This window comes from Rhinolophus sinicus, chromosome 13 (assembly GCF_057876585.1).
Source record: "Rhinolophus sinicus isolate RSI-liver-muscle chromosome 13, RSI-T2T, whole genome shotgun sequence".
NCBI classification, from domain to species: Eukaryota; Metazoa; Chordata; class Mammalia; order Chiroptera; family Rhinolophidae; genus Rhinolophus; species Rhinolophus sinicus.
In genome coordinates this window covers 36029032-36049591 of record NC_142513.1, presented here as the reverse complement: position 1 = coordinate 36049591, position 20560 = coordinate 36029032, and the positions used below count along the sequence as shown (strand labels likewise).

Genomic DNA, 20560 nt, shown 5'->3' with positions numbered 1-20560 from the left:
TGCTTTTTATTTTCTGTTTTTTTTCCATTTAGCTGTGGACTATTTTCTTTAAATAAAGTATTATTCCAAATCCCAATAAATAAAGATAAAAGTAAAACTGATATGGATACTAGAAGAGACAAAGCAGGGTTCTGAATAAGACCAAGAAAACAACCGATCTACAATAGATGCGTACTAGGAGAAAATTAAGGACTAATCAGAAAGCTACAACTTCACAAGGAACATGAAGTAATTTTCAAGTTGCAAAATGCTAAATTGTCCACAAACTAAAGAGAACTGGAGTAATCTAAAAGTTTCTAAAACAGGATCTCATGGAGCTAAAAATAAATTCAGGCCTCAAGCTCCATTGAGGCTCCCCAAAGGCAGCATGGCCCCTGACTTCATGGTTATCAACCTCAGTTTTAGATTTACTCAAAAAAATAGAGGAGGAAAAGAGTTGAGTAGCCAGCACTTGAAAACTATATATTTTGACCTGATATTGTGAAAATTCATTAAGCTTGTCTGGTGGCTATCCTCCAAGCCAGGGGCTATGTGACTCTATCAATGCCCTACTCAACAGTGTTCAATACTTCGCTCCCCCCCCAACACAATGGAGTACTAAACCAGATGTTATATTTGGAGCTATAGAACTCTCTCTGAGGATAAATCCCTGTCTTCCAGGGATTAAAATTAACCAAAGGCCACTTTAGGTTTGATTTAGTTTTTACTGTCCTCTCTTGGAGTCTCTAATTTTAGTGTCCCTTCTCATTTTCTTTTACTTTTCCATTTTCTTTTCCTGCTGCATTCCCCTTTTCTGTTTATATCATGTTTAATTCACCTTTTGAAATTTTTTGCACTTTACCATAAGATTCTCAGAGACAAAACAGATATCGATAATATGACAAGGTAATAAACATAGAAAATGATGTGCATAGTATAGTTTTTGGCAGCTGGATTTTTGTTTTTTTGTCAAGGTAAATCAAGATTGTCATCAGAGAACTTTCTCAAAATGAGAACCATTTCGGCAATGGAATCTGATTTGACTCTAGACAGGGTGAAATGAAGATGTGGGATCTTGACCAGGTAAAACTGCATGTGATGCTTCCTATAAGCAAATATTTAAGAGTTCTAACTGGGTATCTGTGAGGCAGAAAGAATGGCCATGAAAGGCATAATGGTGCAGATGGTCCAGTTTAGCCCAGTGTCCACTGTGCTTCTACAAAGATAGTCTGTAATGGAATCGAGAGAGAAAAAGGGCATGCCTTAAATTATTAAATAGTGAGAATGAATCCTTCCCCATTAATTTGATTCAGGCCTACATTTTCCATTGTGTTCTCCCCAAAACCTTCAAACGAATTAACAGGTTAGGAGAAATAAATCCTCCTATAACATGAATCTAAGTATCTGTGGGGACAGTGTCCCACAGAGCAGTTTCCAGGCTCTCGGCCTCGCGTGGAGAGGTGCTGGTTCGGGTGGTAAATGGCCATCAACTGTGATTGGTTGGCCATCAGTTGTAACCAGTTAAACATTTGGCTACTGATATAACTGCTGGGCTGCGTTGATTGGTTGGTTGGTTGGCAGGCTGAGAAGTGAATGGTGGACTGCAGATCGTGTGGCTACTATTGCGTGCATCTCTATCGGCCACCAGAAAGAATATAGTGGTATGACTCCCCTATCTATGTCTCCGTGGGTGTTCCTTTTTGGCCTAGCCATATCCTGCGTTCTTATGTGGGGAGCAGGACCAGAGGCCCAACATGCCGCCCCACAAGACAGTATTCCTCCCTTATAGTAATGACCTTAAACTATTTATTTACATTCTCACATATTTTATTTTCCAGTTAAGAGTCTCTATGTTTGAGCCCAGAAAGGTTGTAATCTACTTGGCTTGATCAGAAAACCCTAAAATGACAAATAAACTTCATTTTACCTTAATATTGTAAACCAGATTTATTAATAGCCTGAGGAAAATGCATAAGAAAACATCATTGTAGGTAGAAAAATATTTTAGAGAGCTTTAGGTAAGTGAAAACAAGTGATTATAAAAACATTTGCTTCCATCACTACTTAAAACAATCCATCGATACTAAAAAAAAGTTTGTGCTTTATTAAAATTATTTGTTTTTATTAACAGTCACTTCTTTGGATTTTTTAATTTAAACATTTACATATATGTATGCATGTGCATTTTAATGTTTCTATTATTTTGTAATTCGTGACGAAGTGATAACGCTAGGTTTTTACATGCATTATGATTTATCTAAGAAAAACCTGACTTTATTAAAGGAAACACTATTAGAGGTCAAATCTTATTAGAGCAAAAACTTTTAAAAAAGACATTAAGCCACAGTATAGCTAAGCATTACCCATAGTATCTAATACAACAACATTCAATGATACAAAAGACTATCCAAATAGCCTCTTGAGCAGTCTCAATGGGATTTGACCTACACTTTGAATCTCTTTAAATTGTAAACTGTCCATCAGAGAACCTCTTATTTTTCCTGTTAACCTCACCCTTAACAACAAAATAATGAAATACGAACATTATCAAAAGTTAGATTACTTACCATAAATACCTGTTGAAATGCAGGGAAATGCCTGTGGAAAAAAAAAATAATAACAATAAATTTTAAAAGAACAACTCTGTGGACCCTGACACCATTTATTTCAACATCTATTTTGCTTGATAATGGGATGTCCTCACATACTCAGAGCTCTGAAACCCTACTCAGTTGGAGTAGGAGATATTATAGAAACAGGTATATTGGATTCACTGAAAACTTTTTCTTACCGGCAATCATACCCGCTCACAAGAGTCCACTGTTAAATTTTCAGGAATCTTGTGAACCAATTGTTAAACACAGTTATTATTAAGAAATTAAATCACATAAACCCATAACAAAATAAGTTATAGCTAAAACAAATACTCAGAAATCATCTATCACTTCCTAATTATTTTACCACATTTTATTATCACCTATGCTCTTGAGATTACTTAGGTGTATCCTATGTATGTGGTGGAAATACTGAGTATTTTGTCCCAGCTCCATGTAAGTGATGTCATCTTGATGGCTTAAAGTCTGAAAATATCAATCAATATTCAAGTTAGACTAAACGTGTCGGTCAATAGAAACCACAGGTTGGCTATGAATATATAATTTGGATAAAATTTAATGAAAGTGTTCTGTAATAATCAGTTGACTACACAACATTTATAATAAAGGATACTTCATAGTTTATTCTCATATTTGTGTACTACACATTCTTTTTATCAGTAAAATTTAAAAAAAAATAAGCTTATATACATACATACCCATTTTTCAGTCATTTTTTGAAACATTTACTAGAACACCACTGCTTATACCATATGCTATGGAATGAATGTTTGTGTTTTCCCAAATTTATATGTCGAAACCCTATTGTGATGGTATTTGGAGGTGGGGCATTTGGGTTTAATTAGGCCATTAGCATGGAGCCCCTGTGATGGAATTAGTGTTCTTATAAGAAGAGGAAGAGCTAGCTAGCACCCTCTGCTTTCCACCACAAGAGGGTACAATGAGAAGAAGGCTGTCTGCAAACAAGGAAGTAGGCCCTCTCCAAACACTCGATCTGCTGATACCTTGATCTTGCACTCCTTACCCTCCAGAACCGTGAGAAATAAATGCTTCTTTTTTTAAGCCACCCAATCTACAGCAAATTGTTATAGCAGCCCTAACTAACTAAGACACCATATTGTACTTAGTAATGTTTAAATAATTTGATTGAAAAAGTAAATGAACAAATGTAAATATATAGTTAACTCTAAGTTAGGCCTTCTTACAGTAGAAAGTGATCTGAGCCTGGCACTGTCCTCTGCCAATTTACCTTTGTGTAAAGTTAAGAAAGCTGTTTTCATCCTCCTGGTCTTTGTATTTTTCAATTGAAAGCAAAGATGATAACATCCACAATATAGAAATATACTGTGTGAATTAATGACAGAAATTTTGTAAAAGTGACTGATACTGCCCCAGAGGATCTAAAAACTGCAGCTACTGTTGACTGTAATAATTAACATTATTACTGAGCTCAATAATAATGAAATATCTGTCTTTTATCTTTGCAACTTTGGGTTAAATGTTCTACATTTTATTTTCTTTAATGTTTTCATAGATTGTACATTTATTCCCTTTGCATGGATGTCCTCTTTAAAAAGTCACAATTTATGTGATTTTGTTTTAGAGAGAATAATAAGATAATGTATTAAGAATTGCACACCTGAAATCTATGTAACTTTACCAACAGTTGTCACCCCAATAAATTTTAATTTAAATAAACAAAGAATAATTAATTCTGTTAAATTCACCTATATGTCTGCAAAATAACAGATTTTTTTTTTTCTGTTCCTTTACTAGTACATGCTACTGTTTCTAACAAGAAAATAAGACAGTTTCTGGAATGGAGCATGAGTTAGTTTTTAAATGAATTAATGAGTTAATTCTTGAGATGACAATAAGATCTGAAGAATGTTCTTGAATGACTCAATCCACACAATGACACAGACCATGAAGAAACAGTATGAAGCAAATTCTCCTGAAAATAGTGGCGTCTCTACAGGCATTCACCAAGACTATCAACAGGTCTTACTCAGTGTGAAAATCAATTGCAAGCTACTATAAGCAATTTGTTACTAATAGTAAGGGATCAGAGTACAGGAATGGCCTACTTAAAAACACAAATTAAGAGGAGTCAGTCAGCCCTATAATGTGTGTCATGCTCACTCATGTCCCACAGTGCCTTTTAAATGAGGTAGAGAGAGGTAAGTTTACAGCTCCTGCCCCAGGAATTTCATAGGAGTAAACCGAACATGCAAACACCATCCATCTTGTGCTTGCAGTAGACAAAGAGAAAACTTTGAGACCTGCTGTTTGAAGCCATCAAGCAAAAGCTAGAGGATACCACAATGTTTTCAATAAGCAAGTCCACTTTAACTCCCAGTGGGTGTCCTTCCAGTTCACCCTGTTGAAATGTTTACTTAACTGCTCTGAGCAGGAGTTTCCTCATCAGCAAACAGAAATGATGAGACTCCCTCCAGGGGTCTATGGGAGGATTAGGAAAAGTAAGAAACACTGAGCATTCTGTTTTACAGCAGTAATACCTTGATTCATGCTGTGGGGGGCACTGTGCTGGGGGTACTGAGTCTCCACTTTAAGCGGGGGGTGGGGGGTTGTTGCTCTAGAGCAGGGTTTCCCATCCTTAGCACTACTGATACTTGGATAGGATAATTAATTGCAAAACATATACATGCAGACATTGTCAATGTCCTAAGGGGCAAAATCAGCCCTGGTTGAGGACCATTGCCATAGAATCTAGGGCCTAGACCCCAGCAGTGCTGTCAAGGATTGACTTTTCAAGTATTGCCTCAGATTCAAAGAGTCATCTCACTCAAGGCCATGCCCCTTCCCAGGACAACCCACATCCCATAACTAATACATGCAGAGTATAAAAGCCTTGGTTCATCTTGACTCAATTCAGTGAAACACTGATGGACCTTCCCATCTCCAGAACCCCATGGGGTCAGCGGACCATCACTGGACCTGTATTACGACTCATCTTTCCCTTTGCCCACATTTGTTTCCTTCCCCTCTCTTCTTCAGGCATTGAACCCAAGGGTACACCTTAGTAAACATCCTGCACCCTCTACTCTGTCTCAGAATCTGCTTCATAGGGAACTGATCTGAGTTAACCCTTCTGCTTCCTTCTAAGGTCCATTTATATAAGTCGTTCTCCTATCAGATCAAGCAGGAGAGAGCACAAAAGGAACAGTCAATGGCAACTTTCATTTGCCTCAGCTCCCAGCTCTATCTTGGAATCAATCATGCAACTTGATAATTGAGTCTGAATGTACCAACTGCCTTGTCTGTTTTAACAAGGACAAATAGTTTTACCTGATAATGACATTGATGCCTTGCATGTGAAGGCAAACAGTCATGTAATAGAGGATAACTTTGGTAATATTATTGCATTAATTCAAACAAAAAGGCAGTGATAAAGCCTTTTAAAGAGATAGAAGTACTATATCACAGAAAAAAATTATGTAAAACAACTTTGCATTCATCCAAACTAAATCTCCTCCATTAATCACTTTTTATTATCTAAAAGATAGAGAAAGAGACAAAGAGAGATTGAGGGAAAAAAGAGTGAGCGAGTGAGCTCAACTAAGGGATTTTACAGCACATGGTCTGGTTCTTCACTATAATAAATTTCTGATGGGGCCACCAGAAGTGAGTAGCATGGGATTTCATTATTTCAGAGCTGTATTTAACATAACCACCTCCTACAAAAGGCCTCTGCCATGGAAGAATGATAGATTATACCAAAACTCAGGCCAATTAGTCTGATTTGTTTTAAGTGCACATAACTCAGAGTCACCTGTAGAACTCAGGGAATGACATCACCAGCCCAATTTGTGAGGGTCCAGATTTTCCTTCCAGAAAGATCCAGAAGCAAGAACTCTCTAATCAGCTCTGAGCATATAGCCATCAGAAACTTGCTTCACAGCCCTTGACTTTTATCCAGGGTTGTTTTGTTTTTGTGTTTTTCCCCAAAATCAGCATGCACTTGCTCTCTTGGGTGAAAAACATAATCATTAGACATGGAGAATGAGGGAGGATTTTCCTTTTGTAAAATTGTAGATCAGGCCACCACCTGGAAAAAATTTCCTTGGTCCAGCATGTTGATTCCAAGTAGATTTGTAAAAACACAAATCTTTAAGGCTGTATATTATGTCTCCCATCCTCTTGAATGTCTACCTCCACTTATATTTCTGTGATAGTAATTTGAGGGCAAGGAAGGAAATACCCTTCAACCTTCTTTGTCTTAACCCTAACAGTACCTCAAAACCAGGGCAAAAAGCCCTAGCCAACATCATAACTATCACTTACTTTTCCTTGACTCTTGATTCTTAGTTCATGCCTTCCTTCAAAGTGGGAAATACTTCTTCTTCTCCTTATTCATGGCCATTACCATCTACCCATGGCTTATGCAGCAGCTTTGTGACCTGAGTAGGACTGATACCCCCCTCAGCTACATAATGAATGTGTTGACTGAGCTGAGTAATGTCTCCCTTAGGCATGAGAATGGAGAGATGGGGAACCTGACATCATTGAGCTGTTGGTATAAACTACCTGTAAAGTGCTCCCACCTCTAGAATCTTTCAATTGCTGAGCCAAAACTTCGCTTATTATTTAGTCAGTTATATTTTCCAATATTTGCAAGCAAAAGCATGATTCCTGATATACAATTATGTACCTTTAATTATATATCACATTTCACTGAATTAAGGAAGCTGACAATTGTAAGAAATATCAGTATTGTGTTGAACTTCGTGTACCACTAACAAAGAGGAAGCTTGGTAAGTTAAATATAATAAATTATTTCTTATCATTTAGGATTTTGATTGTGTACTTATTAAAATTGCTATTTTGGATTTATTTAGATAATTTCTTAAGTCACATCTTGCTCTAGAGCATAGATAAAAAGGAGTTAAGTTATGTTTTTCTAAAACTTCCTCACATTTAGAGTCCAGTACTTCTGAATCACTTTTCAACAGAGTCATAGATATACATTTTCCAGAGTTTTACCTTTGCGTTCTCAAGGATGGTATTGTTCATGGACCAGACCAGTGAGAAGCAATGGCTTGAGCTTGGAGCTGAGCCACTGGTGGGAGGCGGTTGGCTCAGTGGTTAGAGCACTGTGCTCATAACACCAAGGTCTCTGACTCAAGTCCCAAGTCCTACATGAGCCAGAGAGCTGCGCCCTCCACAACTAGATTGAAAACAATGACTTGACTTGGAGCTGAGCTGTGCCCCCCACAACTAGATTGAAAACCAACGACTTGACATCCTGGAAAAATACTGTTCCCCAATATTCCCCAAATAAAAAAGTTAAGAAACAAAAAGAGTGGTGTTGTTGATCCAGTCCTTCAAAAGTGCTTCACTGTTGACTCTAAACTTTCCTTCCAAGCCTCTAACATAACAATCTCTCTAAAGCTTTGAAATTGTCTCCTTCTTTGTTGCCAACTGAGACTTTCAGACAGCATCCAAGACACATACCTCCTCCTCAAATGGTCCCTACTTGGTTGGTTGGTTGATAGTCAGAGGTTTGCAGCTGTTCAGTCAATCCACCAGGAATGACAACCAGTGAAACCTCATCACAACTATGCTTGACTGTAAAATATTACAGTTTGTAAAATGCATCCTACTTTAAAAGAAGTTAGAATATGAGAAAATGTGCATCAGTAAAATTCAGGGTACCATTTTTATCTTTAGATGTTTGGTTACCAGCATTGTGGGCTGTGTCATAGTCCCCTTATCCAGAATGCAGTGTACTTCAATATTTCTCAAAGTTTGATATGCCTAACTCTGGGAGTATGCAATATATTCTGAGGTGGCAAACAGATGGGCGCTAATGATTTCAATGTAATACATACATATTATTCTTATACACTCCATTATTTTCCCCCAGTCTTCATTCCACCTTCTATTATACCATTTGTTATGTGACTTTGCAGTTCCTCCATTAGGGGAGGATGTATTTTCCTTGTCCCACTGATGAGGGGTTTGAGCATATAACTTGGTTTGGCCAATGGGATAATAGACATAACATTTAGGATTGAACTTTTGCACTCTTGCCTTTGGAGGATAACCATGAGTAGAACATGCTTCATGCAGTTTCTGGTCCAGAGAGGCTGAGAGACAAGTGAAGCAGATCAACTGAATCCAGTCTAGGTCAGCTTTGCCCCAACCAACCTACTGGCATGTATGCAATGAAGACCTGCTTATTTCTGTATATCACTAAGTTTCAGAGTTATCTGTTACACAGTTTGACTGTGGTAATAGCCATAATATAAACATGCTGAGACTGTATGTTATTATAATGTATTATAACAAGAAATAATAGTTTTCCACTTAGGTTGGAAATATAAAGTTCCCTTTGAAAACAAAACACTTAAAGAGTATATTAAAATATCAGGTAATTATCACACTAGAAGGTAGAATATGGATGCTTAAAGTTAAAGAAATACAGATGCAGTAAATAGAGATTTGAATCAGAAGGCAAGAGCTGAGGGTCACTTACTAGCTATAAATTTGAGAGCCAACAGTATGTCCCCTCAGCACCTCAATTTTCCCATCTATAAAAGGAACAGTGTTGGACTAGATGGCTTCTGCAGCTATTAGATTCTATGATGCTATAAAGCAGCCTCTCACCCTTCTCTATAACTCAAGGTAAAGGTGAAAGAGAAGCAATTTTGTATCATCCTGAATTCCTCATCGTGTTTGGACACGGGAGTGGCAGCATGGCAACAATAATAGCTTGTCATTCTTGAATTACCACACTGTGACTGAGCCAAGGGCTCTATGCATATTATCTGATTCACTCCCATGAACAGTCCTACGATAAAGAATATATTACACCCTTTTTACAAACATGGAGGAAAGTAAAGATAAGACAGCAAATTTGTTGAAGGTCACAAAAAAGAATGCTTACTCAGGTATTTATTATTTTATGTAAGGAATAACTGATTCTATCTTTTTGCCTTTAATATTTCTTAATTATACAAATAACATATGAATACATTCTCAAAAGGCTCAACAAGACAGCTGTAGGCAGACAGCCGTGAGAACTTTCTCCCATAGCCACGTCCCTCCCTTCTTCTGTTTTAACTAGAATACAATCCTCCCAGGCCATCATAGTCAAAAATATGGTGCCCATCATCCCACCCCATGTATCTACATTTTTTGTCTTTCTTAGTTCTCAATCCTCTAATCACTTCTCATCACACTTTAATAAAATTTGCAATCAGGAGCATGGCCTCCAAGATCCCAGGGATCTGGCTTCCCCTCCACCCTCCTTTCCTTCTACTTTTCCCTTTGCTCACAGAGTTGCAGCCACACTGGCCTACATTCATTCTTCAAACACAGAAAGCACAATCCTGCTTCAGAGCCTTGGCCTTGCTGTCCCCTCTGCCCAGCACACTTCCTTTTAGATCTCCGGACAAGTGTCACCTCCTCAAACAAGCTCTTTCTGGCCACCAGCTAACTTACTCTGTATTCCCTTACACTGCCGACATCCCTTTATGACTCTTCTCACCACCAACACACAGTTGTTTACCTATTCATTATCTCCTTAACTTCAGTGCCCCTCCCCTCCTTTCAAACTCCCATTGAAGACCTTTGTTTTACTTATTGTTGTATCATCTGCATCTAAAACGGGGTGTGGAACTCAATAGACAGCTGAATAATTAATTAATTAACAATTGAGTTATATGGCATATAAAAAACATAATCATACACAGAGGGTGCCAAAAAATGTATACACATTTGAAGAAAGGAAAAAACTGCATTAAAACTCAATATATACTGATAACAAAAGATGAATACAAGTCACATGTGACTTCTGCAATTACAAGAGGTGCTCAGAATGGTTACCATCAGTGTCCAGACATTACAGCAAACTACTGCTTGAGCAACATTGACCGAAGTGTCCACTTGTATACATTGTTTTGGCACCCCTGGTATTTATATTTTTCTATATGTATGTTTTGGAACATACATTGTGTTTTATGTTCTATGATTAGCTTTTTTCAGGTGTTAGATCTTAAAGATTTTCAATATCAGTGTATATTGATCTATTTCATATTTCTAATGGCTATATACTATTCTCTATATACTAGTCTGGTGTGGCTACCCTATGTTTATGTAATTATTATGACATTGATGGACATGTAGGTTGTTTGCAAACTTTTTGATAGCAAATAATGCTGCAATAAACATTCTTGACTATGCTTTTATATACTTAACACACCCTGGAAGGACCCATTACTAGAAATAAAAATAACTTGTTTAACCATTGCATTAAAAAAAAAGTACAATTAAAAGTTTGAAAATATTGGCAAACAGCCTCTCCCAATATTTTTTTTATAGTAAAATCTCTTCAACAGTAGAGAAGAATCAATGGTTCTACTTCCTACACACCCCTGCCCCTTACACAGGTGAACAGAGCAAAAGGATGCTGTTTCCTTAACAAGTCACACTGGAAAATGCAAATACTATCAATGCACCTCCCATACCAAGGCTAAGTAAACTGAAGGTCAAGGTCATTTAAAGGAGACTGTGAATGAGATCACACTGAAATGGCCAGGGAAGTGTTTGGAGTGCACTGTGCAAGCTCACCCAGGCACCATAATTGTAATAATTTTGTTTTTGTTTTCTTCATTATACCTTGGAAATCACTGTCATAAAGTCATTTATTGCCAGCTGTTTTCCTGTTTATAACTACAACTCCTGCAGTATAAAACAAACTATTACATAGCCATAAATAGTACCAGTCCTCTTCCAAACTTTGTATTTTCCAAAAAGACAGCTGGATTAGGTCCAAGGTAAATTTATTGGAGGCAAAATGTCAGAACCAGCAAAGGGAGAAACTTGCCTTTGCTCAAGCTTGCTTGTGTGACTGGTAGGAATGTTTCACTGTAAACTATACATATGTGAAAATGAGAACAGATCACCGTAAACCTGCTGAACCCGAAGAATGTGCATTCTGTTCCAAAATGTTGACATCTGTAAACTCCCTTTACACAGAAGCAAAGGGAAGAAACAAAGGTTGAAAAAAGAAAACAAAAAAACAGAACAAAAACATCTTCTCATATCACAGCAAACCAGTTGTGCAATATGAAAGCTCCTATTGAAACAAAATGTCCCTAAAATGTCTTTTCAATAACCTTAATCACCTCCAGTTTTGTAAGTACCCCCTCCCCATCTTCTTCTGACTTAAGTACATGCATTAGGCACACTTTGCATCCCTTGCACCAAAAACCAAGGGCTGGGGAGCACAAGGGGAATGCCCTGAGGTGACCTTTTCCTGTGCAGAGCCTGGGGAATATGGAGATAACAGTCAATCATTTCAGACCCCCTAAGAAGTAAATAACCCTCTTGAGACTGAAAGGTCTATAGCTCATAGCCATTGCCAAGATCTAATTGTGCCTGTTGGGAGGATACTTCCTGGCTGAAAGTGGTACTGAATTGACAAGGGGGAGCCCTGTACAGACGATTAACGGACTAGAGCACTGCCTGACAGAGTGCAGGGCTTCAGGCAGAGCTCTGGGGGACTTATGGACCTTGAAGCTTTCCTCAGCATAGCTGTCAGGGATATTTTCAGTGGCCTGTCCTTTATCACTCCTCCCATAGTGTGACCCCTACATAGCAACTGTCACAAGACTGCCCTCAGGCTGCTGGAACCTGCTTTGCTAGTGCATTTAGAAAGCAAGGAGCCTAGGACTCAAATCCCCCCAGGTAAGTTGTCACTATGCAGGAACACTTGTCCGGGTGGCAGCAATGCTGAGATATAAGCTTCCTTCTGGAGAGCATCACCATTGGATTTTGTAGTCACCTGGGATTTGGCCTGATATTTACCCTTCCCTTCCAGTCTCAGTTCTTCACATTTCACCTACTTCGTTTTCCTGGAATTAACCTAATAAATCCCGTTCCCCTAATCCTCATCTCAGAGATGGCTCTCAGGCAAACTCAGAGGAAAGAGCACAAGGTCACTTCCAGTCAGCCTTGGTTAAAGGGAGGAGAAGAAGCAAAACACTCCTTATAAAGCAATGAAAAGGGAGAAGGAGATTCCTCAAGACCATGAGCACCTTAAACAATCGAGATCTGCTGGAAACCAGTGAGGGTATGCAAATGATGTAAAATTGGAAGGAATTTCAGAGAGTGAACATACAGGGAAGAGGTGGTGGCCCTGGGACTTATGTCTTCCATGCTGAGTACAAGGCCCCACAAAGAATGTATGTCCTGTAAAGGTTTGTTAAACAAATGCAAGTAGGGGTTATTATCTACACATGGCTTTGAGTCAATCCCTGACTTTCTTAATAATGAGTTGTATCTTCATATTTCTCTTAATTAGAAAGCTGGAGGTCTGATTTCCAGAGAAAACATTTATGAAAACCCATTAATAAAAAATAACCACAAACCAAGAAACACAGATGGTCTCATAGAGGATCATCCTGAAAGCTTTGACACCCTTGGATGGTAAGGTAATCTTTTCTCAGTCTATGGGTTAAGCACTATGGTATAATAACTCAACCATTCTCATCAACCTGTGTCTCAAATGTTTCTGCAAGCCTCACTGGTGATCTACTAATAAATTGAACAGCTTTTAGAAAAGAGAGAGATAATACATATTGATAATATTTACAGAAAGACCATGGAAACCTACAGGACACCAGGATGTCCAGAAGCTTCAGCTACAAGGATCTTCTCCTTGGTGGCTTAAACAAACAAATATCACCTAGTAAGTTCTAAAGCTTCCAGAACATTTTCACATGGGCTTTGCTGTCTCTCATAATAATGCAAAAGACTGAGAGATGGCATTATTATTACTGTCCCCAGATAAAGTGAGTAATCTCCCCAAAGTCACTCAGTGGCTAAGAGGAAAAGCTCAGACAGAAGCCCTGATATTCTGGCTGAAAATATAAGCTCTCCTCACTGCAGAATAGAGTAACTAAGGTCAAGGGAGAAGGAGAAAGGTGAAGAGAGAAGAGTACATCTTGAGCATCCTCAGTTCTTGAGAAGGACTGGTTAGAGATGAGAATTCTTTTTCAGCATCAAGACAGTATGAAACCCTTCTAGGCACTAGCCAACAGATCACAATGATATTAATTTTGCCATCAAACTGAAGATTAGTGTAACAGTATAACTGAAGATTAAGACATTTTGGAACTACTGCTCTATTCTATGTAGTGGAACTGAAGATTAGAACACTTTGAGAACAGCTGTGTTATTCTATTCTAACCAATGCCTTCTTTTCCCTAATGCTGCACTAGAGAGTTGTAGCCCAGGCTACGTCCTCCTCACATCCAGTACAGACTCTCTCCCCGGGGATGAGCTGAGGTCCTCTCTTTCCTGTGCTTACTAATCTGTCACAGACCACATAACTGTAGAGGAAGGAGATTGCTAGATTACCAACACATATAGAGCTTAGGCCTGCAGATTTTTTGACACCTCTGTTTCATCTCTTAAAATATCAGCATGTTTTCTTCACAAATTGTGCAATTCCATTTCAACCCTTCCATAATTTCATGGTGTGAACTTGAAAACACTGCATAGAAAAAGAGATGGGTTTCCACATGAATATTCCCACTTCTTAAGTCAATTATATGTACAAACACTTGACTCTATTTCATATTTATGGGAGTCAAGTGAGACTCTCTTGACAGTTGCTTGGGGACTAAACTACAGCATGGTTTGTAAAGAATAGGGCTTTAAATAAAATGAGTTGTGATTATGCAGCTTGAGTCAATATGTAAAGGTAATAAATTATTTTTTCCTTAGTCACAAAGGAAGGTATCAGTCAAGCCTAATGAACACTTAATATTTAACAAGGGAATTAATTAGGGGATAATGACTAAGAAAGAGGTGTCTAAAGGACATTTTAGTAGGAATAACTAAAATCAAGAAAAGAAAGAAAAGAAAAGGAAAACAAAATTGATCGTAGTCATATTTCCCAAGTTCAAGAATTGTTACTCATGGCCTCAAAATGGCTGTACTTTGTGGGCCATCAATCACTGTGAAGAGTTTTATCAACTGGAGTCTATTATGGAAATGAGCAAAAAGAACAAGATGAACGCAACCAGTCTGCAAAATGTCTGACAGCTCAGGCCCCAGTAGGTGAGTTATTTGTACACATTTCCCAGTGATCACTGTATTAATCCAATCAGAATCATCCAACAACAACAAAGAGGGAAGCGGTCAGCTTGCCTTTCCCTGTACATACAGTAAGTCCTCACTTAACATCATCGATAGAGTCTATGGCTTTAAGCAAAATACGTACAAGGAAACCAATTTATCATAGGCTATTTGATATAAACAAGGGTTAAGTTCCTACGGCATGTCATCAACACCATAACAAAACTATGTTGAACAAAAGAACATTATTTGAGAACTGGCTGTATACACCAAGGATCAGTGTTGGCTCCTATACTGGGAGATGAATAAACCAAATTTTGCAGAATGTGACACACCTGTGATTCACTAAAATATAGTTGAAAATACATTGCTACTCTTAGGGAGTTAACTTAGTGTATGCACTAAGTTGTCATTATTGTTAGAGGGGCAATGAAGAGGTTACACATGCAGGAATTGATGGGTGGATGTATGGATGTATAGATGCATAAAGAATGGCAAGATGGAAGGATAGATAGATGAATGGATGCATGGAACAATTCTTGATCTAACGATGCATACTTTTAGCTACCATTTCCCAGTGATCATATTTCCCAGTAAATTTTGATGGGTAGATTTTGACTTCATTGAAAGTTTAATTTCACAAAGTGAAGGATTTAATTTTTAACCCCATTCTCACAATTGCATTTTGATTAAGGACAAAAAAATAATAATAAAACAGGATGTAGCTCAGTCTTAGATAAAACTTATTACAGCCAAGAGTTATATTCTTTTTAAATGCATGCAAGGATTTCTGCTCACTACTTTTCCTCTCCTTACATGTCACTAATTTTTCTTTTTGAGATTCTAAAAGTGGGATACATCCTCAACATGGAAAAGAATAGTCTCATTAGTAATGGATATAATTTGACATAATTGAGACAGGTTTTTGAGAACACAGTAAGAAGCCAATGATTAGACAAGGCCTCTATGCTACAGGTTTTTTTCCTGTAAGTTCCAAAGAGCTATTCAAGGTCCCTGGACACCATGAAATGCATTCCTTTCTTAACCAACATTTTATCATGGGATCTCTATGTCATATCTAATTGCAGAAGCTATTAATGATCCCTTTTGAACACACTTCACACTACACTGGTTTTTAGTGTTCTGCTAAAACCACAGATATCTCAGAGGACAACTATCCCTGGCATTTATCTCTTTCAATAATCCCATGCATAGCTCTTCCCTCCACCATCTCTGACAGGGCTCACCGTGGCTCCACCTGAACTTCTCCCAGGATGGGGAGTTCATGGGTTCAGAAAATCCATGGACCAGTGCTTTTCAAACTTTAGTGTGCATCCACTCACCTGGGCATCTTGTTAAAATGCAAATTCTGATTCAGTAAATCTGGGGCAGGCTGAAAGTATATATTTCTAACAATCTCCCAGATGATTCTAGTGTTGCTGATCTGAGTATATTTAGTAGCAAGTAACTCGACAATAATACCACCTTAAGTTGTACTCTTCAACATTACATTTGTCATGCAGGGTCTCAGCTCCTGCTCCCTGCACAAGAGCACAGGATATGGTGAGGCCAAAAAGGAACACCAACGGAACCACGGATAGGGGGTTCATACCACTATATTCTTGATGGTGGCTGATTGAGACACAAAAGCAAATAACTGCCAGTACCCCACCGAGGGGTCTTCCTGCACCCCAGTCTCTATGGCAGCCAGGTGAGACACAGGAAGTAGGATCCACACCATCTGCAATCCGCCATCCGCACTTGCTAACCCCACTTGCTAGCTGCAATCTGCCACCCACTTCTCTGCCAACCAACCAACCAACCCACTAGCATAGCCATGGCAGTTATATTAATGGCTAACTGGTAATAGCTGATGGTCACCCAGCCACAGTGGATGGCCATCTGATTACAGCTGATGGCCACCTAATAACCGAGCCAGCACCTTTCCATGTGAGGCCGAGAGCCTGGAAACTGCTCTCTGGGACTCTGTCCCCACAACATTGCATAAATGGAAACCTGGGGGAGGCAGGCAGGAAATTACTGTTCCTGCTTAACACATGAATACCTGAAGTGGCAGCTCTTTCAATGCTACAAGGTAGTCAGTAGTAAACCAGAAAGAGGACAGATGATGAAGCCCAAGCTCTTTCCTCACCCTCGTATTTTCCCACAAAACTGTACTATTTAAACACCCAACTCATCTCATTCTGATAAATATACTTGTCATTCTGTTCACATGGACAGAATGTGAACATCAGAGTCTCAGTTGTTTCCTGGTGGGACTATTGTTGTCTGTTCTTATCTTTCCATTTCATTTCTATATTTCATATCCACAGTTAATGTATTCCAGAAATTTGGACTAGAATAGTTCTCAAGCATTAATATGTAGACAAATCACTGGAAGACCTTGTTAAAATGCAGATTTGGATTCAGTAGGTCTGAGTTGAGGTCTTAGCTTCTGCATTTTTTTCTTTTTAATTTTTATTGGGGAGTATTGGGAAACTGTGTTTTTCTAGGACCCATCAGCTCCATGTCAAGTCGTTGTTTTCAATCTAGTTGTGGAGGGTGCAGCTCACTGGCCCATGCAGGAATTAAACCAGCGACCTTGGTGTTATGAGTACTGTGCTCTAACCACTGACCCAACCAGCCATCTACCTGTGGCTCAACTCCAAGCCCAAGCCATTGTTTCTCACTGGCTCATGTGGGAATTGAACTGGTGACCCTGGTGTTATGAGCACTGTGCTCCAACCACTGAGCCAAACTGGCTGCCCAGTTTCTGCATTTTTAACAAGGTCCTAGATGATACCAATGCTTCCGATCTTGGGACTACCCTCTGCCTGACAAGAGTTTAGAACATTACTCACTGAACTTTCATACTCTGATCCCTCTGCTCATGTTGACACTTATATCAGTAAAGCTTGCAATCAAAAAGCAACTCAAAAAATAAATAAATAAATAATTTTTTAGTCTTTTATAATTCAAAAAAATCCAGTAAAATGTTGGTTTCAGTTAAGCCTTGATCTAAATTCTCAATGATATCTTCAATTATATATTAAGCGACTAGTTCACTTAGGCTAATTGGCTGGTATAAATCACATGCGTGTACATATGTAGTACTGTGTTTCCCCAAAAATAAGACCGGGTCTTATACCATATTTCCTTGAAAATAAGACCGGGTCTTATATTAATTTTTTCTCCAAAAGACACATTAGGGCGTAGTTTCAGGGGATGTCATATTTTTTCATGTATAACAATCTACATTTATTCAACTTCAGTCATGTCATCTTTTTCTGGAACATCGTCATAACGTACTAAATGCATCCGTCTGGTTGACGATCTTAACTGGGGCTTATTTTTGGGGTAGGTCTTATTTTCAGGGAAACACGTTAGTTGTGAACATGCTACCTGTTGAGGAGGAAGTCACTTAGTACATCAGGTGCTTTTTTATTTTTCTAATACAAAAGCTGAAGTGTGTCCTCTTGTCAAAATTGTAAGTGGAATTTTTCCACAAAATTATAAGTGGAGTTACTTATACTCCAAAGACTATGATTCAGTAATCTTAAAAATTTCCAAGAACTTGGTCATAATTCAAAGGCATAAGTTATTAAGGACTATGAAAAAACCCACAAATATACTAATTCTGTGTCCTGTCCTTAGACTGAAACATAAACCAACCGTTAATTTATAATTTTAAAAACCTCCATTAAAGATTCTATGACCACCCAACCCAATTTTTAATAACCCCTCCCAACCACATATGCATTTCTCTCTGTGATTTTTCCTCCTCTTCTAAGATCGCTACCTCCACTCTTTCTTTGTTTTGATTGGGTAAGATGGAGTGATCCTTGATGTGGCACACTGGACCATTGTCATAGGACTAGGGCTCCTAATCAATAACTTCAGCAAAGTTAATAAGGGGAAGGAAAGACAAGAGTCTCTGTTTACTCTGTTTCCTTTAACTATGGTGTATATCCATTAGTCTGGCAACTCCAGTCCTTCCATTCAGAGTTGTGAAGTGCCTGGAATCTCAACCCTCATTTCACTCAACTTTGATGTGGAGCAAAACTTGCAAAAAACAAAAAAAGTTTCATATTTCTCTAAGAAATGTCATGACATTTTGCATTCTGCAGTGAATGCACAGTTTACAAGATTATGTTGATGTGATGGTGACTCTGCTATCACATGCAGGAATTCAAATAATAGAAGAAAAATGCAAATATGTTCAAATGAAATCAAGGAAAAGTACTTATTTATAATTATGGATTTTTATTGTATTTTTCTCCTCTTGAATAATGATATACAATATTTTCTAGTTGCTTATGGTAAGGGATATTTTGGGAAAATTATTAGCAATGCATATATGAATATTTTTGGTATATTTTATTAAGGAGATTTTTAAAGTTTGTAATGACTCGCCTACAATATTTTATGAGCTTTCATAAATGGGTCATTTGTCCAGATAAGAAATTTAGTTATAGAATGAACATAGAGTTATATTTGGATCTTAATTACACAGCCCAGAACCACTGGCAAAGTCATTAGATATAATGATTCCTAAGCTTCCCAGAAGAATGGACTGACCAAGGGGGATCTCACTGGGGCCATTTTCTGGCTTTAAGAGTTCTAAAATTTTACCATGATGTTCCTCAATAATTTAACAGGGCAATGCCTGTGCTAAGATATCAGAGAGCTGTCAGTTTCCAGGTGGAAAACAGCCTGGATCTACAGAGGTTTCACAACTTTGGAAAATCAATGCAAGTATCTGGATAAATCAATCAAAATGGAAATCATTTTAGACAAGGTTTTTCTTTAACCTATACTGTCCCGATGCTTTGTTCACTTAGCCCATATGCTTTGATGTTTTAGTTACCATGTTATGACTGACTGACGAGATATGGCAGGTCAAAAGGCAACACATAAAGGGTATTAAATAACTCTATTAAATGGACAGGATTTTCTTCCCTTCTCGATCTTTGCTACCCTCATTGCAGCTTTTTTTTTCCCCCCTGTATGCATGTGTAAAATTAAATCCCCTTGAACTTGCTTAACCTCTGCTCTGTAGGTCGTCATTTGTCTCATTAACACAAAATTATAGGGTGTTTTGATGCTCCAACTGGTAGCAACAACTAGTATTACTTATAGTTCTTTTTCACACAGTATTTGCACCTTTGGGAAAATGAGAAACTAATTACCATTGTTCTTTGTCACCCACTAGACGGTGAGCCTTAGGAACAATGGAAGAGGCAGGGAGGAGCGTGTTGGGAGGTACTCAGAACCTCTAAGCAGCCACAGGTGCATCGAGAGGCACAAAGATATTCACAGCAGCAGCAGGTTCAGAGCCACTTCCAACCCCACTCCCATGATGCTGGGCAGCACCCAGGATTAACCCCTTTGGGGCATCCTCCTGCAGACTGGAATTTTGCTTCACGTAGTAAAAGAGGGGCTTTATGAGATGGGAAATGTAGGATGAGCATGTAAGAAAACATTGGTGCTTCTCATTAGGAAATCTTCTCACAGCTCCATATAGAGTCTAAAAATCCAATTGTAATCAAAGTATGAAATCATCACAATTTTTAGATCTAGTCTAACAGGCTAAGTAATTTGTGGACTATTCTAATACCAACTTATCACAGCAAATGTTCTTGTGAAGTTGAAGGAAATAATGTTTTTCTAATAAGATTTATTCAAACCCATGAAACCAAAGTTTTATCTTATATTTTCAAGGACCTATGAGAAAATTCAATAAAACAGGCATCGCAGGACGCAGCATTTCAAAATTTACCTGAAAAGGGTGATGAGATGAGGGGATATATAAATGATTTTCAAGACATGATTTTTTTTCTATCATTAGCAGACAA

The 20560-nt window shown here is 38.2% G+C and overlaps 1 protein-coding gene across 6 annotated transcripts in view; it reads right to left on the bottom strand.

Moving 5' to 3' along the window:
* MACROD2 (mono-ADP ribosylhydrolase 2) overlaps positions 1-20560 on the bottom strand; it is a 2124656-nt gene that overhangs the window by 614351 nt on the left and 1489745 nt on the right. For all 6 annotated transcript variants that reach the window (XM_074317443.2, XM_088789270.1, XM_074317442.2 and 3 more), the window contains exon 7: positions 2547-2577. In XM_074317443.2, coding sequence (XP_074173544.2) covers positions 2547-2577 — 31 coding nt within the window. The remainder of the gene's footprint in view (positions 1-2546; positions 2578-20560) is intronic.